At 56.5% G+C, this 17,542-nt stretch overlaps 6 protein-coding genes across 6 annotated transcripts; 3 read left to right on the top strand and 3 right to left on the bottom strand.

Annotated features, from left to right (window-relative positions):
• Positions 1–1,028: 1,028 nt before the first annotated feature.
• Positions 1,029–1,635, bottom strand: QBC33DRAFT_519503 (uncharacterized protein; the record flags this gene model as incomplete). The annotated part of the gene is made up of 2 exons (XM_060426293.1): positions 1,029–1,393; positions 1,482–1,635. The coding sequence occupies 2 exons, from the start codon at positions 1,633–1,635 to the stop codon at positions 1,029–1,031; spliced, it is 519 nt and encodes a 172-aa protein (XP_060278795.1).
• A 2,079-nt stretch (positions 1,636–3,714) lies between these two features.
• QBC33DRAFT_501056 (putative l-ascorbate oxidase protein) lies at positions 3,715–5,634 on the bottom strand. The gene is made up of 2 exons (XM_060425695.1): positions 5,355–5,634; positions 3,715–5,303 (listed from the first exon to the last, which is right to left on the bottom strand). Exons 1-2 carry the CDS (start codon positions 5,506–5,508, stop codon positions 3,817–3,819), a joined length of 1,641 nt encoding a protein of 546 aa, XP_060278794.1. The 5' UTR covers positions 5,509–5,634; the 3' UTR covers positions 3,715–3,816.
• A 980-nt stretch (positions 5,635–6,614) lies between these two features.
• On the bottom strand, positions 6,615–8,626 carry QBC33DRAFT_461311 (NUDE protein; the record flags this gene model as incomplete). Its single annotated transcript, XM_060425023.1, has 2 exons — positions 6,615–8,300; positions 8,399–8,626. 2 exons carry the CDS (start codon positions 8,624–8,626, stop codon positions 6,615–6,617), a joined length of 1,914 nt encoding a protein of 637 aa, XP_060278793.1.
• Positions 8,627–10,343: 1,717 nt separating this feature from the next.
• Positions 10,344–12,671, top strand: QBC33DRAFT_601499 (uncharacterized protein). The gene has a single exon (XM_060432109.1). It carries the CDS (start codon positions 10,611–10,613, stop codon positions 12,483–12,485), a length of 1,875 nt encoding a protein of 624 aa, XP_060278792.1. The 5' UTR covers positions 10,344–10,610; the 3' UTR covers positions 12,486–12,671.
• Positions 12,672–13,284: 613 nt separating this feature from the next.
• Positions 13,285–14,736, top strand: QBC33DRAFT_282445 (uncharacterized protein). Its single transcript, XM_060423262.1, has 4 exons — positions 13,285–13,618; positions 13,672–13,831; positions 13,905–14,125; positions 14,204–14,736. Exons 1-4 carry the CDS (start codon positions 13,372–13,374, stop codon positions 14,647–14,649), a joined length of 1,074 nt encoding a protein of 357 aa, XP_060278791.1. The 5' UTR covers positions 13,285–13,371; the 3' UTR covers positions 14,650–14,736.
• Positions 14,737–15,294: 558 nt separating this feature from the next.
• QBC33DRAFT_501049 (uncharacterized protein) lies at positions 15,295–16,808 on the top strand. Its single transcript, XM_060425694.1, has 3 exons — positions 15,295–15,470; positions 15,551–16,143; positions 16,228–16,808. The coding sequence occupies exons 1-3, from the start codon at positions 15,452–15,454 to the stop codon at positions 16,621–16,623; spliced, it is 1,008 nt and encodes a 335-aa protein (XP_060278790.1). The 5' UTR covers positions 15,295–15,451; the 3' UTR covers positions 16,624–16,808.
• Positions 16,809–17,542: the final 734 nt, after the last annotated feature.

Raw genomic sequence — 17,542 nt, 5'->3', positions numbered from 1 at the left:
CCCCCCCCCCCCCCCCCCCCCCCCCCCCCCCCCCCCCCCCCCCCCCCCCCCCCCCCCCCCCCCCCCCCCCCCCCCCCCCCCCCCCCCCCCCCCCCTGGCGTCTGCGGCATAGCCACTGGGTTGTTTCTAGTCTGGGCAGAACGAGAGAGATGGTCAATGAGGAGAAAGACGAGGCGACGAGTATGATGGGCTTAGATGTCAATGCCGCCGGAGCAGCTCGTCCAGTGTTTGCTGAATCGAATGGTCTCAGGGGGACGGCTTGTTAATTTGGGTCTACACTTGCTTCCGAATCTTATCTGGTTGTCGCACCCGCCGCACTAATCTGCTTTAGGAAGTAGAGCTTGATACAGCCCAATGGCTTCCTGCTGTCAGCCAGAAGCACTCAGCCACAGCACTGTCAATTATTAAACCAATAAGGTTACCAGCTGAGACCCACAGTAACGCACCCGTGGCTGGTGGCCGTGACTTGGACATCACGTTGCAGCCCGTGTTCAACTTTCTACAACCCACACCAGTCGCGGTATGCGTCTTTCTTTCAAACGAAGTGCCCCTAAGGAGCACCAAAGGTTTCTCAACCAAATTTCAATGGGGACTCTGGGACTCGAGATGGCGCGCTTCTGCGAGCGTTACCACACCGATACGACTCTCCGCTGGTCTCGGCTGCCAAAGTCATCGCGAGCATCCCCCCGGACCTTGGGCAGACTGTTCTCAGTTTTGCAAATTCGAGACTCTCCCGGAGCTGCCTCTGCTGAGTGACTACAATGCCTAGTTCTTCTACACTATAACATCAATCCATTCATCATGTTACCAGGTCCGGCAAGTATAAGGGCTTCAGGCGATCAAGGCAGAGAGGGTGCAGATGGGATCATGTGCAATGCACTAAGACCCTCTAGGCTAGAGGGTCCAGGCGGAATTGAGGTAATAATAACGATTGGAGTAGTAGGCAACCTAGCGGGTTGCACGTCTCTCTGATCCTAGCATTGGTTATTCCTTTGCAGCCGGGGCTGACCGAGTGCCTTCGATTACGCTCAGCCCGTTACACTTGTAGCCTTCTGTCCCTGCTTCAACGGCGGCTTGCCCCCCGCTGCGGCTGCCCCTTCATTCGTCTGTCCATACGTCCGCTCGCCGGCGTTGAGCTTCATCTTCCCGCCAACGGCATCCGGGTCGTATACCGTCGGGTAGGTCGTGATACCGTTGAACGAGGCGCCGCAGTCGAGCGAGTTGCCGGACCACTGCACATTGGCAACGTTTGTGCTGTTCGGGTCGTACTGGAACAGGCAGTCGCTCAGCCACGGCGAGTGCCCGCCCACCACGTCCGCCGCGAAGTAGTACGATTGCCCAGGGGTTAGCTTGCCGTCGCAGTTCTCGTACAGATCGACGACAAGGCCGTTGCCTACGAATATCACGTTAGTTTGAGGAATGCAGGAGAAGCAAACGGGAAGAGGTAAGAAGAGAAACTAGAGGGAAAAGCGAAGACCCACCGTCATATTGCCGCCAGGCTTGGCCTGGCCCGTCGCGGCCGTTCCAGATACGCGAGCTGGGGTCCGTCTGGCTGGTGACCATGGGGTACAGGATGACCGCGGCGGTGTTGTACGAGTTGTAATAGCGGACGGTGTATACTGTAGGGGGAGCCATTGCGGTTGTATGTATGTGCTTTGTATGTGCTGTTGTGTTCTGTTAAGACAAATGTGATGGTTCGATTTGCTCGACTTGATGAGTCTTCCAATTCCGAGAATTATCGAGGAGACGATGAAGATAGCCATCCTTTATATACCTTTGCGAGCAAGCCATTTCCGTTAGTCCCAATCACCCATATGTTCAGCTACTATTGCCCATGCCGCATGCAGTCCAACTCATGCCTCCATCTCCAGACACTTCCCACCCTTTAGACGTCGAGCATCCTCTTGTTATCACTCCATATATGTGTACAACATGCGTCATCGCTCTCTAATGCTTGTGGCGTCACAACTATTTGCATATTTGGACGAAATTTATTGACGCCTGATTTTCTGTGGTCAATCATCTGATCGCTTTACGAGTATCTCATTATCAGAACGGCGGGAAAACGTGGATATCCAAAATGAATCGTCTCATCAAATAACATCATGGTTATCTCATTATCATGGCGGCAGGAATTTTTCTAAGCTTCGTATTGTCATGACAGCAGCAACGCCAATATCACAAATCATTCATCTCATGGAATCTCATCATGATTATCTCATTACTGTGACAGCAGGAATGCGGATATTTCTAATCATCACCATTTCATCAAACCTCCTTATGATGATCTGATTCTTGTGAACGACCACGAGCGCTTCTAGAGATCTAGGATTGGTTGAGCCTGCAAGTTCAAGGCTAAGGTCGCTTGAGGGACTAGGTGGAAAGCAAATCATTACTGCTAAAGATAAGTGCGATTTTTAAAAATCCACGATGGTTCTAGACGCATGTTTGCACGTGGGTTAGCTTATGGCAGGAATGTTCCCCTATTGTCTCCATCAGTCGTTGCAAGTGCTTTCAGGATCCCATTCACACATATCTCTCATAATATGGGATTTCTGTACTTCGTGTTGACATCTAGTGTTGCTTAACTCAGAATCTTGCAACTTTGTGGCCCACATCTGATAGCATGTTCCTTGGGAAGCCACGTTCAACATTTTATCGTTTGCCAGGATGAGTGCCACACAAGGTCCATTTATGTTCTCGGATAAAATAATCCGTAGATCATTGACAATATCTTCAATGATGTCTCACAGAGACGCTGTCATAACGAGGCGCGTAGGTGAAAACACCGCATTTCTCTGAATAAACAGCTGCCATGGTCCCAGTGGTCGCAGAGACAGATCGGCAGGTATTTGAAAACTTTTAAGAAGATCATGCAGACATCAGTCATCTTACGTCGTTTTATATGCTTGATTTCTGGTTCTGATATCATACTTTTGGATCTAGGCTGGCGTTAGTTTAAAGTGCAGCAATACCACTTCGCCCGACCACTATTGGCGCGAGACCCGCGGCATTTGGAGGAGTACCGACCGTTTGGGATTGTCGTCTTGCAGAGAGTACGAGAGAGGCGAGGACATGGAAAATGACTGCACAACAGACTGGTTGGTCGCGTTCTGCCGCCTAAGTCGAAATCTTTTGGCTGGCCCCGTAGCATAGTCTCTACCTAGGCAGCCGCAATCTCCTGATTCATTGCAAAGTGGCTCGCGGCCACTGCTTGCTACCCTGAGATCGCCGCCCCCTGGGCACCTGCAGTCTCCTGTCTCCTCGTGAAGACAGTCGCGACCTTAAAACAGCTGGTGAACGCCGCCACCTTCGAGGCAATGATTTCATCCGTCTCTCCAGCCTGGTCATTCTTCGCCGTCGAACTATTTGATACACCAGCAGCGACTTGGGACGCTGTGGCGTTTTTGGCGGTATGAATGCTTGATGAAGAACTGGTTTTGAAAGTGGCATTGCATTCACCTGACTCACTTGTATATGAAAATAGGGAAAAGGGGGATAATTGTTCTAGGCACCATTGCTGTTACACAATGTTGAAAAGGGGTAAGGAGTAATGGCTTATATGAAGAGAAAAAGACGGAGAGAGAACATCCAACTAGATTTACACCCCAACCCCTGCTTGGCGGATTAAAAGACTTAGAAAATGGTGTTTTCCAGGTTTAAAATGTCAAATAAAATGTCAACAAGGGATGAAGAGGTCAAGGTCTATTGATGCAGGCTTTTTCTATCATGATGCCACAGACATATATTCTACCCAGATATATACCACAGAGCATGGCCACAATCCATTAAGCACAACAGCAAAGGCAATGACATCTACAACTCCTCGCACGCCTTTCCAAACAACAGGCTGGTTTTCTGAAACTCAACCATCTTGCTGTCCTCCCCATCACCAAGAGCAATATCGAATGTCGTAGCCCAGTTCTGCCCATCAATCCGATAACGCGACCGAAATATCCTGTACTCGCCCTTCGTCACCCCACTGTCCCGAAATTCAACCTCCTGAACCTCCATAGCCGGCACAATAACACCCTGCCGTGGAACCCTCCGCACCAGGCGCAGCTCCAAATCATCAGCCTGTTGATCCCCGCGTACCGCGGCCGTGACAGTCAAGTCCATCTTCCCATCCACAACAGCCGTGTTAAGGCACGACTGCGATAACTGATACAGCAGCGCATCCGTCAGCGGGAACCCAGCCCCGCCATTATCGTAAACCTCGGTCATGTTCGTTGACAGAGTCGTGAGGTGCACGTTGAACCTGCTGACTCCCGCCGCGGCGTCAAGAGTCGTGTTGAACTCATACCAGGTGAAGCGCTCGCCAAAGAGCCCGGTCGACATGCCAAGCTGCAACGTCGGGCGTGTCGTTGGGATTGTGGTGCACACGTCCGCCCCCGCGCGGTCGCTGTACGTCAGATGAACGCCGATATCATCCGGGTCCCTTCCCGTGCTGTCAGACGTGCGAACGCGGATGCGCCCCACGAAGGCCAGGTCGCCCTCGGCATTCAGCTCGAGCGCGTTGATGTAGGGTTTGATGTCGAACGGCGTGATGGGCTCCGTCAGCTTGACTGCTGCAGGCACCGTGTCGACCATGCGTGCTAGGGTGTCCTGGCATCGATGCTTGAACTCCTCCGGGTCAGAGAGGGCTTCGATGGTGGCATTGCCGTCGGCGGCGAAGACGCGCTTGTCCGAGTTTGTCGTGTCGTTTGCCCCAACAACGAGCAGGTTTGTGGTTGTGCCGTCAAAGTATTCCGTTACAACAGCGTTGTCAAACTCGGCGAAAGAATGTGTCCTGTTCTCAAAGAAGACAAAGTTCTCGTCCGACGAGTTCCCCGTAATGTCGGGGAAGTTTTTGCCATGAACGCCGCCTAAGGTGTGTCCGCAGGCCACCATAGCTATCATGTCGCTCGTGTTGAACCCGGCCATGGCGAACTTGTCCACATGCGTGGCGATATTCTGCTCGGGCAGAGGCACACCCTCGGGCCCGGCGTCTTTAGCATCAACTCGTCCGGCGCGGAAGGGAATCTGAGGTCCCCCGCAGGTGCCCAGCACCGAGTAGACGCCCAGCGCCAGCAGATCGGCGGCGGAGGACTTGACAGTGTGGAAATTGACCATGAATCCCAGCGTGGCGTTGAATGCCACACCGACATTCTCTGGCCGCTCCGTCTCGAACATGATGGAGGCATCCAGCCCACCGGTGCCGGCCCCTGCGTCATGAGTCGACATGTCGTGGAAAGCTGTGCGGAGCCATTCAGCCGCGTTCTGCCGGCCTGGGTTCTGGGCGGCGAAGGAGCAAGGGTTTACGGCTGTGAAGTGGTCAGTCATGTCCTTCTAACCTGGGTATGCATGATAGTCACCATCGATGAAGCCATTCCGTATGTATCCCGACTGCAGAGTAAGCAAATCCTCGATCCAGTCCTGTTCGGAGGGCCAAACGTACTCTGCAGCGGAAGGAGAGAATTGCAGCAGCGGAATTAACCAGAGACTACTACTAGCCTTCCTCATTCTCATTTTAACCAAGTAGGCACGCACGATATTAAAAAGTAATTAGGTAGGTTCAGCAAACGCGTTGAGAGTGACACGCAACCAAGAAAATAAACATTAAATATGGGAGGATACTCATTTCCAGCATCTAGAAAGACCCTGCGTTGTCAAAAATATATAATTAGAATAAAGGAGCCAAGCGTAAGCATGGTGGCATTTTGGTCCGCAATACGAGTTTACAACCAAGCGTCGCCGTCTTTCTAGGGACTAGCAGGGCCTCATGACCATTGACTACCACCAATCCCAGTTCACTATTCCTTCCTCGTACTTGTGCACACTGCCGATCGAAACCTGTTCGATCGAGAGAGTCCAGTAATTATACGGCATACTCTCGTCGACCCGTGTCTACGGATGGATGCAGCGTCGAACCTCGACAAAACTGCGGCGGGAATAGAAAGAGCCGTGTCGATCTCAGGCTCATGGTCTTTCTTATCAAGGGCATCCAGGGGGGATATATGAGGCCTACCCACAAAGCTGTGAGACTATACATCGATCCTGATTATGTCGAGCTTCTGTGTCCTCCGACTTCATGTTACAAGACTGATGGGGATTCACCGCCGAGGTGCTCCTCTACCTTCCCTTCCCGACTGTTGCTTTCACACCCATAACATCTTAACTAGGTATGAGATCGTAGCAAGCCACTTGGAATCGTCATGCCCAGCACCGGGCAACTCTCCAAAAAGCAACATGAACACCAAGCCAAGGCCAATTAAGGGAAACATAACTCCTGGTATTCGATCGATCTTCTATCGTCCTAGCAAAGCGGGCGAAAAAAAAATACCAAAAGTGGATTACATCCCATGCCCCCCTCCATCATGCTTCCTCGTAGACATGCCACAAAACCCAAAAAGAGGGAGGGAAAGAAAGGACAAAGGAAAAACAGAAGCGTATCGTCAGTGAGAGGAGGCAGCCCGTCAAGCCCTCCTCCAATAGCCCAATATCAACAAAGCAGGAAAAAAGCGCATAAGGTATCGATTTCGTCGCCGTGTAATTCCGTCCGCAAAAAAAGCAAAGTGTCCCACCACCACGACCACAACACAACAGCTCTCGAAAGGGCAAGTGTCCCAAAATTACTACGTCTCCCCGACATCCGCCAACTTCTGCCCCCTCGGGCCCGTCCCGCCCGGATCCCTCAGGCCCGAGCTCGACGACCTCCTCCCAATGGCGACCGACGACCCCCCACCGCTCTGCCTGCGCGATCCAGGCAGGGGTATCCCGGTGGTGCCGGCAGCCTCGGTCTCGAAGCGCGAGTACGTTCCCCTCCGGCTCGGGGTCCGCGTGTCCCCGTCCCCGAGCATCAGCTCGTCCAGCTCCGCCGTCGAGTAGCTGACGCTCTGGCTGTGGCCGTGGCCGCTATGGAGGCTCCCCGCGCCGCCACCGCCGCCGTGGCCGCCGAGACTGCTCCTAGGCCGCCCCCCGAGCGGCGTCCTGGCCCGCCCGAGGCTGGTCCGGCTCACCGGTCGCGGCGGCGGCATGCAGCGCGAGTCGTGCTGCGAGTCGGCCCGGCTGACGGGGCGCGCGCTGCTCGACATGCTGGCCCGGCTGCTCGGCCGCGAGCCGTCCGGGTCGACCGGGTTGCGGTTCGGCAGCGGGCCGAACGACAGTCGCGACACCCCCGACGTGCTGAGCCGCGGCACGTGCGACTTGCCGCCGCCTGCCTTCGAGCTCGCCATCGAACTCGTGCTGCTGCGGAAGTCGGGCGCCGCCGACGCCGCTGCCGTCTCGCCGTGTCGGAAGTTTGTGGGCGTGGTGTCGTCGCCGCCGGCCACGCTTGACGCGGCGGTACTGCCCCCGAGCGTGCGCTTTCGACTGCGGATCGTAACCGTCGACGGAATGCTGCTGGTACCGAGGGCAGAGTTTCGCGGTGAGGCTCGTGGAGGCGTCGCGACTGGGGCGGGGAGTTTGGAGCGGACGGACTGGACACGCGCTTCGAGTCGCTGCATCTGGGCGGTGAGAGAGCGGATGTGGGTGAGAGAATTCGAGGCAGGGATCTTGTGGCTCGTAGCGCGCGCGGCCCTTGCTGGCAAAGGTCGAGGGCCGGGCGTGCGGAAAGCGCCACTGGTTGTTGTGATGCGAGGGGCGGGGGCGCGGGAAGTGGATGCGGACGTGGACGTGCTGAAGTGCTTCGGTTTCGGCGTAATGCTGTTGTCAAGGGAGGGCAGACGGGATTTCTTGGCCATCAGCGCAGGGGTCCTTGCGGCCTTTGGCTTGGATAGTGGCGCAGAGGCGTCAGACATGGGAGGCGAGGGAGGATCTTGGACTTCGGAGACCGTCTCTGCTGTGGAGACAGACTTTGAATCCGCCGGCGGCGTCGTAATAAGCGGCGAGCTTGCGGTTGAGTTCGGCGACTGATCGAACATGGAGGACTCTAGTACCGAGATATCTGTCGAGATGGCCGAGAGATGGCGCGATTCCTGTTTCTTGATCTTGTCTTGAAGGATCTCGGCTTCGATCTTGAGATCCGACAGCTCCTCCCGTAAGCGTTGCGCCTCTACTCGCAGCGTTTCGCGCTCCTGTTCGCCCTGCTTGATCTCCTCTTCCATCATCACCGCTCTTTCGATGGCGACATTGTATTTGGACTCGAGATCCTCGAGAGACGACGTCGTGTTCCGCGCCTGGCGCTCAAAGTCATCGTTGGCCACCTCGATATCGCGCAGCCTCAGCTGCAAGGTGCGGTTTGAATCGCGAAGTGTCGTGATCTCCTTTTCTAGCTTGTTTTGCGCGGCGTTTGCCTCGGCCTTGGACTCTCGGCATTTCCTCTGCGAAAGTGGTCCGTGTGTCAGTCTTACCGCCTCATTGACCGCCTCATCGACCAAGGGGTTGCGTTCCGGGTTCGGAGAGAGGGAGAAAAGCATACCTTCCACTCCTCGACTTCATAGTTCAACTCCTCAGCCTTGCCTCGTAGGTCCCGCTCCCGCTTATCTGCCGCATCCAAGTCCTTCTCGAGCTCCGCTTCCAACTCCTTACTCGAGGACTGGAATTCGGATAGTTCGTGTTCTAGTTGCTCGTACTGCGATTTGTACCAGGCGAGCGCATCCTCGGCGCTGGCATTTTCGCTCGGGGGCGACGATGGTGGTTCCGCCATGTGTGCTGTCTCTTCTGCGGGATGTCGCTATATGATTTCGGAGTCGCATGTGACAGCGCCGCAGGCAGAGAGAGGTGAAATAATCAAAGAAACAATGCGTCGAGCAGTGAGTGCCGTAGTGGCAGGGAAAGGGTGCGGGTTATTTGAGGAACTGGTCGGTTTGGCGTTTGGCTACACCGTGACTTCCGTGGATCAGACTCGAGTCAACGTGTCTCGTATCGGGGTTGGGTTGCGGCGACGGGCAGAGAAGCATGGATGGTTCCCGAAATGCGCAGCCGCGATTAATGGGATGGTCGCCTGCGCTGTCGCGGCCCTAGAGTCGTGGAGAAAAATGGCTGGTGGTGTCGTGCAACAATCAAACGGTCGATTGTTGATGGCGATGTTGTTATTGTTTGCTGCTCGTGCGAATAACGTCGTCTCTCGTCGGCGGCGTCGTCGTTGGCGGCGGCAGTGTTTCACTTACCGGTCTTACCTGTGTCCATGTGTTGGCACCGTCGCAGGGGCCGTTTGTCGATGTTGTCGCGGTCGGTGTCGGGGCCGATGTCGAAGGGGAAGCTTCTCCCCCCTCTCCGGGAAGTTGATTAATCTGGATTCGGAGTGTTTTTATGGCGGGATGATGGTCGTCAAGGTCTCCTTTCACCAGGCATGACGCTAGTCTTCTTTAGGCTAGGGCGGCTACCACGGGCAACCGTGCATGTGGTGAAGATAAGAACGGCGTTCTTGGCAACACGGCTTTGCGCTTCTCAAGGATCAGGAATTTATTGACGAGCTACCGCAGAGACCTTTCGTACTCCCAGCAGCCAAATTCGATGCATGGAGCGTCATCTATCTGCTGCCCACCAAAATAGCGGCCAAACTGCTATACCCAAGGTACTGTACGGATCCGTACCTTGCCTGAAGATAACCATGTGGGTCTACGGATCCGTACAATCGCTCTCTAGGTACCTGTGTGTGGGTATTTAGCACGTGTTTCACCTTTCGGATGAAGCATGACCCAACATCGATCGTTGCGCTTATTCTCCGTTTGTATGATTTTGGCAATCGAAGGGAATGATAGGAAAGCGCCAGAAAGGAAGCGGTCTGTCTGTCTCTTCTCATTGTTGTGGTCTCCAACCCTCCGCTCCGCCCGCTAGCCAACGCAATAATCGGTTATCTGTTCTGCCCAATATCTGCCCAAGGGGCATCTTTTTGAACCTACTTTGAGACAAGATGGCATTCTTAGCCAGAGTTGTGGTTCCCGATTTCCCTACGGTCCCGTGTTCAGGCCAACTTTCGTCAGCTGGTACCAGCCAGGTGCCAACATCCACGTGGCTATAGGGTACAATCAACTGCATCCCCTTCAGATGCCCCAATAATACCCCACTCCATATCCTCTTGGGAGGGGCGCATATGAATATATACAAGCTCTGTGGAAGCAGCCTGTCTGCTCTAAATAAGGGCGGCCATGTCATCACATTAAATTGCCTCCAGCTAAGGGCCACATATAAGCACCTCCTCCAAGTACCATATTGGAATTAGGACTAGGTACCTACTGTGATGCTAGAGCGGAACGTCACTTGGGTTCATACCTTCCTAGGCAATCAGCGATTTGGTGGGTTGCCAATATCTGATCCTCTAGTCCCTATTTTGTGGGGTCAGGTTGGTACTGTGTTGCGTAGTTTCGGCTCAAAACAATTCGACGATCGAGAATTCATGAGCAAAAGTGGTCTTGCCTCATCATATTTTCGCATGCATGGAATGTCTATTCAATAACTAATTCGCAGCATGTGGGGGGTGTGGTTGGGGGATGCAATTAGGTCCCAGTCATTATGCAGCCAAATCCCGAATTGCCACGCGCCGCTTCACCGACATTCCCGACGTCGGCAATCGAGTAAATAAAACGGGCAACATTCGCGCCGGAACAGTATCCCCGACATAAACCAAGATTGAAGGCCCAAGTCAATCTCCCGTTCAGTTAGGAGCAGTACTTGGCGGCGCTGTTTGGATGGATCCGCCGAGTGGTTTTCGTGTCAAGCGGAAGGCGATCCCGGACTCGGCATCGTCGGAGCAATTCAACGATGGAGATCTGCCCCCCGGGCCCCGGATATTTCCAGAGCGTAGGGCTCGGTCCGCCGGGCCAAGCTCTAGAGATAGGCTCGCACTCCCGGGAGACGAGGAAAACCCACCGCCGCTTCCACCAAGAAGTCGAAGTCCACACATCGTCAACGGCAGCGCCGCCACACTGTCACCCCCCAGCTATTACCCTCCCGGGCTTCGAAGGGTCGGAAGTGCGGCCACAATCGGCGCAATAGAGACCCATTCATCAACAGCAACAACCACAGGGTACCCGGACCCCCCGCCCCCCTACTCATCAGCCCTCGCCCCCAGGCCAAGCCTACCCACCACCCCATCCTTCACGCAAACAGCCCTCTCCACAGCCCGCGACCTCGCCGCCCGCCTCAAGCCCCTCCCAACCACCACAACGAAGCACCACACCGTAGCCCTCCACACCCCACCGCTAGTCCTCTACCGCGGGCCCGCCACAAGCATCACCCTCACAATCTTCACCTCCCCCTCCCGCCCCCTCCCCGCGACCCGCACCCTCCGCCTCCAGCGCCGTGGCCTATCCGGCGATACCGGCGCCCGCCTCAAGGCCCTCGTCGGCTCCTCCTCCTCCTGGTCTGACGTAACCCCCACCCGCCGCGCCAACCCCCAGGACGTAGACCCCACCCTCGAGCGCTCCTGGACCCGCGACATCGCCCGCGTCGCCGCCCGACTCGCGCGCTCCGGCGGCACCGCGGCGACGCACGCGCCGCGGGAGACGCACGTGATCCGCATCCCCGCCGCGGCGGGGGACGGGTACTTCCGGGTAGTGGTTTGTGCTGGCCCCGGAGCGAAGCAGCCGCTGTGCTCGAGCCCCGTGTTCCGCGTGGCCAGCACGTCGGCGGACGCGAGCGTCCTGCGGGGCGCGAGCCTCGCGACGCTGCCGCTCGAGGTGGGCGTCAAGGTCGCGTCGGCGGTGGCGAACGGGTTCGTCGGCAGGGCCGTCGCGCCCGTGGCGGGGACGGCGCGGGCGGTGGCGGCGGCCGGAGGGGTGCAGAGGTATCGGCCTGGGCTGGACGCGGCGCGCGTGGCGTATGACTCGTCTGGGTTGGGGGAGAGGGTCGGGGCGATGGAGGGGAGGTATGCCCCCGTGGGGGAGGGCGCCGCGGATGAGGAGTTGGATGTCGTGGGGCCTGATGAGGGCCCGGTGAAGCCATTTCCTTTGAAGTTCCAGGGGAGAGTTGTTCGCGGGACGGGGAACGGGAGGGGGCAGTTGGGTGTCCCCACGGCGAATCTTGACGATGTGCCTGACGATATCAAGCTCCGCCTGAAGGGCGTGTACTTTGGGTGGGCATGCATACTTCCCAGGCCCGGGCTTGAGGGTATCTCTCATGACTGGCACGAGGCGATGATCTCTGCCGGACCATCCCCGTATGCGTCCGCGACGGTGCTGGCCAGGACTACAGTCACTGTACACATGATTTACGATTTCGAGGAACAGTTCTACGACGCGAAGATGCAGGTCATCGTGATGGGGTATCTGCGGCCCAACAAACCGCCACACACTCCATTGGACGAAGCGCTGGACGCTGTGTCCCAGGACGTGTGGCTCACGATGGCGAGCCTTAGTCGTGAGAACTGGGGGCCGCAGATGACGCTGGACAGGATCAAGACAGCTAAGACTGCGCGGACCTTCTCGGACAAATATGTCGATGCGAGGGAAAAGGTCCAGCGGCAGGTGGATAGGATACCGGCACACTGGGCTGGCATTCGCACCGCTGGGGCAGCGCTACGTGATGAGGCACATGGCAGCGGAGGATATTGGATCGCGAGGTAGGCTGCATGGCCTCTGGGTGGGATGGAGCGGGACGGGGGGGCCAAGGCGTGAAGAGTGGGGAGTGCCAAGAGTGAAGAGACAGCTGCCTGGCTTCATGATTGGGGGCCAAAGTCTCACATACGGAGTACCGCCCAAGCAATGCAGAGGGCATGCACCCCTGGGTATGGCGCAACTCCACCGCAAATGCAGTCGTCCTTTAAATTTCCATGACCAAAGCTCAAACGGCTCTTCCTCCTGTGCCCACGCTCAAAGTTGGGTCTACCACAAGGTCTCATCGCCGGAACTCCTAGGCCCTGTTGTCCACACCAGTGCAGGGTTGGAAATGATTAGATGGAGTTCGCCAAGGCGGTCATTCATTTGGATTACCCACTTACGACATATTCTCAATAAACCACCTCACGTGTCCCGCGGAGCAATGGTTAAGGGGCAGAGGACGGATTGCGGATGAGGATTGATGATTGCAGAGCCCACCATCAAACTCCTCGGCCCCTGCGTCTCTCATGATATCCTGGACCAAGTTCTCCTGCCTGAAAAGCAGGCAACAAACGGGACTCATCGTTCTGCGGGTCAAGCATCGGCCGCCCCATGTACCGCGGGCTGGGCGAAATCCTTCGCGTTTGGAAGCATTGACAAGCGCCAATCACAAGTTCGCAGCCAACGACCCCTTGCTATCCTCGCTTTCGGGACCTGCGGCGCAGTCGACCAAGGATAGATGCTTGAATTTGCGAACGATCCCCAGAGCGGGTGTGTGCGGCTAGGGACGAGCAGCAGAAATGTCAGACTTCCGCTCTCCGTTGTTCCTTTTGTCACCCTGCGCCACCTCTACCAGCCATAACATCCGTTGTTGGGGCACATCTCGTCTACGCTTCTCCTTAAAGTAGCCATAATGACCAGCAAGAACCACGCGTTCTTGGTCCTCATAACAACCATCGTCAGCCGAGCAGCTGCCCATCAACAGGCGCTGCCAGAATGGAGGCCGGCCCTGCAGACGTTGGGTCTGGACTCGGATGACCGTCCCCATCTCCAATTCTCTCCCCGGCCGACCGACTCCCCAAGGGTGGACGCGGACGAACTTCTCCGGCGCCAGGACACCTCCATCGCCACCAATATATGCGGCTTCCTGACGCGAAATAGTATGCCGACGCTGTCCATGTGGGGAGGAGGCCCCGTTGCTAACACGAAGCAGACAAGGCGTTTCCCTGCGACGAGGGATTGACATGTACCAATATAGGAGACTACCGCGGATGTTGTAGAGGCGACAATTGTTTGACCCTGCCCTTCTCGTCAGTGTGTCTCGATGCCACCGAGCCGGCCTGCTCAGCCTCCACGCCGGGGACGCTATGTTGGTAAGTCGAGGAAGAACCCCTGGTTGGAGTGAAGCCGGTTGCGCTGGAGCCTCGTGGAACTGACATGGGCCAGTACCCGTAAGGTGGATAAGTCCTATTGCGTAACCTACCTGTGGGCAACGACGGCGACGCCAAATAGGGTCTTCAGCTTGTTTGTCTGCGACAGCGAGAACTTTGCGGGCCAGCAAATCCTCGACTCGGAGCCGCAGCCACTCGCTATCACCACGGCCTCCGATCCGCCCGCAACAAGCACGGGTCCAAGTTCGAGTTCGAGTGATGCGTCAAGTTCAAAAGGTTCGTCGAGTTCCAATGGTTCCTCAAGTACAAGCGGTTCCTCAGGCGCAAGCGGTTCGCCAAGCTCAAATGAGTCAGGTTCAAACGGTTCATCCGCTTCCGGGTCATCGAATGCGCCTGCTGAAAGCAACAAGTCGAGCGGGAGTGGTACACCTGTGGGAGCCATCGTGGGGGGTGTTGTGGGTGGTCTGGCAGTGATCTCCATCGCCGTCTTGGGCGCCGTACTCCTAGTTTTGCGTGGTCGGAAAAACAAGGCCAACGCCAACAAAGGCGACTTCGCGGGCCAGCAACCCCCGCCCATCTCCGCCTATCCGTCGTCGGCATACACAACGTCAGGCTACCATCCCATCTCGTCATATGGCCAGTCACCATCCGAAGTTCCCGGTCCAGACCAGATTCCGGGAGCCTTTGCTGGATATCCGAAATATCCGTCGTCATCCGAGAGCGGCGGGATAAGCGAAGCACCGGCGGGGAACCCGTTAGGCACGGGCCCGAATCCAGACAGGGTGGAGCTGCCGCCATAGTCCGCCTTTTACCGGGGGTGGGGGGGGCCTCGGAGAAACTGCGCATCTGGCAATTCAGTGGGATCAGGAGGGGCTATTGGAATCGGGCAACAGCGCGGAGTTGAGAAGGGCGCAAAAATCGGCGTGACTTCTGGCTGTCCTTGTTTGTTAATAGAAGACCCCCAGCCTGACATTCATTCCACTTGTCTGTGGCTATATATAATCTTTAACCTTTGAAGCAGGAAGCTTGACCATAAGGAAGCACTGTCTCTCGTATCGCCACAACATGCGCAAGTAGCCCAACTGCCTTCTTGGTCTAGCTGTCTGTATGGTAAGTGTCCGCATGGTCGCGGGACGCTATCAAGGCCCTTAGCATCACGAAGGTTCTCCATGATGCCCTCTAAGATGAGAAGGCTTGATATACCACGCATGCCGCCCCCATCTCGAACTTTGTCAGCAGGCTGAAGCCACTGAGCCTCACCAAGGGAGAGGATCATCAGAGGACCCCAAGAATTCATGATCGCATTCGTCGGCTATGTTATGTTTTCTGGCACTCACGGTCCGTTCCTAGCGCCCTTACTATCGGGAAGTTAGCTGCCCAGGTAGTCTAATACACAGTAAGTTTTACTATACTGGTACTGTACTTGCACTGTACAATACTGGTGCGCCCCTCAATTGTGGCTCGTGCGCGGGAGCTCGACAGCCCCGCCGACTGGCCCAATATCCCGCGGGAGTCAACAACCTAAAACGCCCCGTCTGGCCAGGTCAACAAGACAGACAAACCCGATTTTACAAGCGACTGTACAAGGCACACGCAGACAAGATGCAGTCAGGCATATCTGGTAAGCAGAACAAGCACCGAGCACTACCGCCTGCCGAATATCTCCCAGCTCTAGCTGCTAACCCCCACCCCACCACCCAGCATCCCAGGAGCTGGTCTCCCAATTCAACACCCTCCTCACCAGCGACAAGCACTTCGGCCTCCTCGCGACCATCTCGTCCGAGTCTCTCGAGCCGATCTGCCTCCTCACCCCGACCTCCCCGACGGCCTCCTTCGCCGACAACGTCGCCGCCCTGCTGACCCCGCGCCTGACCCGCGAGGAACCGCTGTACATCATCGTGCGGCGGCACGCCTCGGCGCCGCGCCTGGCGGCCGTGACGTACGTGCCCGACGCGGCCAAGGTGCGGCAGAAGATGCTGTTCGCCAGCACGCGGCTGACGCTCGTGCGCGAGCTCGGCGGCGAGCACTTCCGCGAGACCATCTTTGCCACCACGCCCGACGACCTGACGGCCGCCGGGTTCGCGCGCCACGACGCGCACGCCGCCGTCGACGCCCCGCTCACCGAGGAGGAGCGCAGCCTCGGCGAGGTCAAGCGCGCCGAGCAGGAGGCCGGCGCCGGCACGGGCGTCCGCGAGATACACCTCAGCAAGAGCCTGGCCATGCCCGTGGCCGAGGGGGCGCTGGCGGCGCTGGAGGAGCTTGCCGGCGGGGCGGGGCGGTCGCTGGTCATGCTGGTGAGTTTGGGCTGTTGGCTGTTGGCTGAGGGAGTTCGGGACAAGGGATAAGGCGTGCTGTACTGACTGTTTCCGGCTGGGCAGAAAATCAATCCCGACTCCGAGGTCGTCGAGCTTGTTCCCGAGGACTCGAACCCGTCATCAATATCGGAGCTGGCGCGTGTCATTTCGGCGACGGAGCCGCGGTTTACCTTTTATAGATTCGCTCACTCGCACGGCGGGAGCGAGAGCAGCCCTGTGCTGTTCTTCTACACGTGCCCGCCGGCGCCGGGGACTAAGGCCATCAAGTTCAGGATGATGTATCCGCTGATGAAGCGGGCGGTCCTCACCGTTGCCGAGACGGATGTCGGCCTGAAGATCGAGAAGAAGTTTGAGGTCGAGGAGCCCAGCGAGATAACCGAGGGTTCGGTGCTTGGAGAATTGCACCCGAAGGTTGAGACCCGCCAGGCGTTCAGCAGGCCCAAGCGGCCGGGTCGGTGAATTGGGGGGAGCCCGCCTCGTTGCAGCGTTGAGTAATGGGTAGCTGATGCCGAAATACAGACATGAATGACTACGAAACCTAACATCAAGCCACTGATGAAGTATTATTACCAGGCCCCTTTAAGCTCTCTTCTGTGACAAATATCCATTCAAACTCCAAGTCCTATGGGAGGACTAGACTAACCAGTATCTTGTGAGTTGGGGGCTTACCTCCACCCTAATATCTGAGGTCATGGCAAAGTTTGGTACCGCAGCATCGAACGAGGCCAGCATTCTCGGCGATGCATTTCAGGTATTGCACCTGATATTGTTGCGCAATAACAGATTTACACATAATTAACCATGCGGTCCTGAGCTGGGAATTCTGTAAGTCAGTCAATCTCTCAGAGTCTCCACGCAAGAGAAAGAAAAGCTTGTTGGGAAGCTCCAGTGAGGCGGCAAGCTCGGTGGTTTCCCGAGTTATATATCTCATACCCCGGTTCCGAGTCCACCCACCGTACTGTTCTCGGAGTCCCGTCTTCGCTTCCGGGTGTTTAACTTCCAGGGCTTGTCGAACCGCGGAGCCGCTTTCTTGTAATTTTTTTTTTGCTGCTGTACCACGTTCCATACTCCCAGAGGGGTGTTGTGGTTGATGGAAAGCTGTTCCTGGCAGTGTTATCGAAGGGCTTGTCTCCTAGAGCTAGGATCGAGCAACACAGCTTTAATCACCATTCCATCCCTCGAGAAAAGGTCACAAGCAACCAAATGTACATAAAATAGACCCGCCCAGCTGATCGTCTTGGTAGGAAAATGTTAGTTACCTTCCAATTCCTCAAGCGGCCTGATCCGCGGCTGCGATCAGAGCATTCTCGACGGTTATCACCCCAGTCAACTTCAGGCTATGAAATCCGACAGGGAGAATTCCGGGATAAGGGCCAGG

This window comes from Phialemonium atrogriseum (assembly GCF_030411735.1).
Source record: "Phialemonium atrogriseum strain 8032-3 unplaced genomic scaffold QBC33scaffold_40, whole genome shotgun sequence".
Classification (NCBI taxonomy): Eukaryota; Fungi; Ascomycota; class Sordariomycetes; order Cephalothecales; family Cephalothecaceae; genus Phialemonium; species Phialemonium atrogriseum.
The sequence above is the reverse complement of the archived record's forward strand: the minus strand, read 5'-3'. Positions and strand labels throughout refer to the sequence as shown.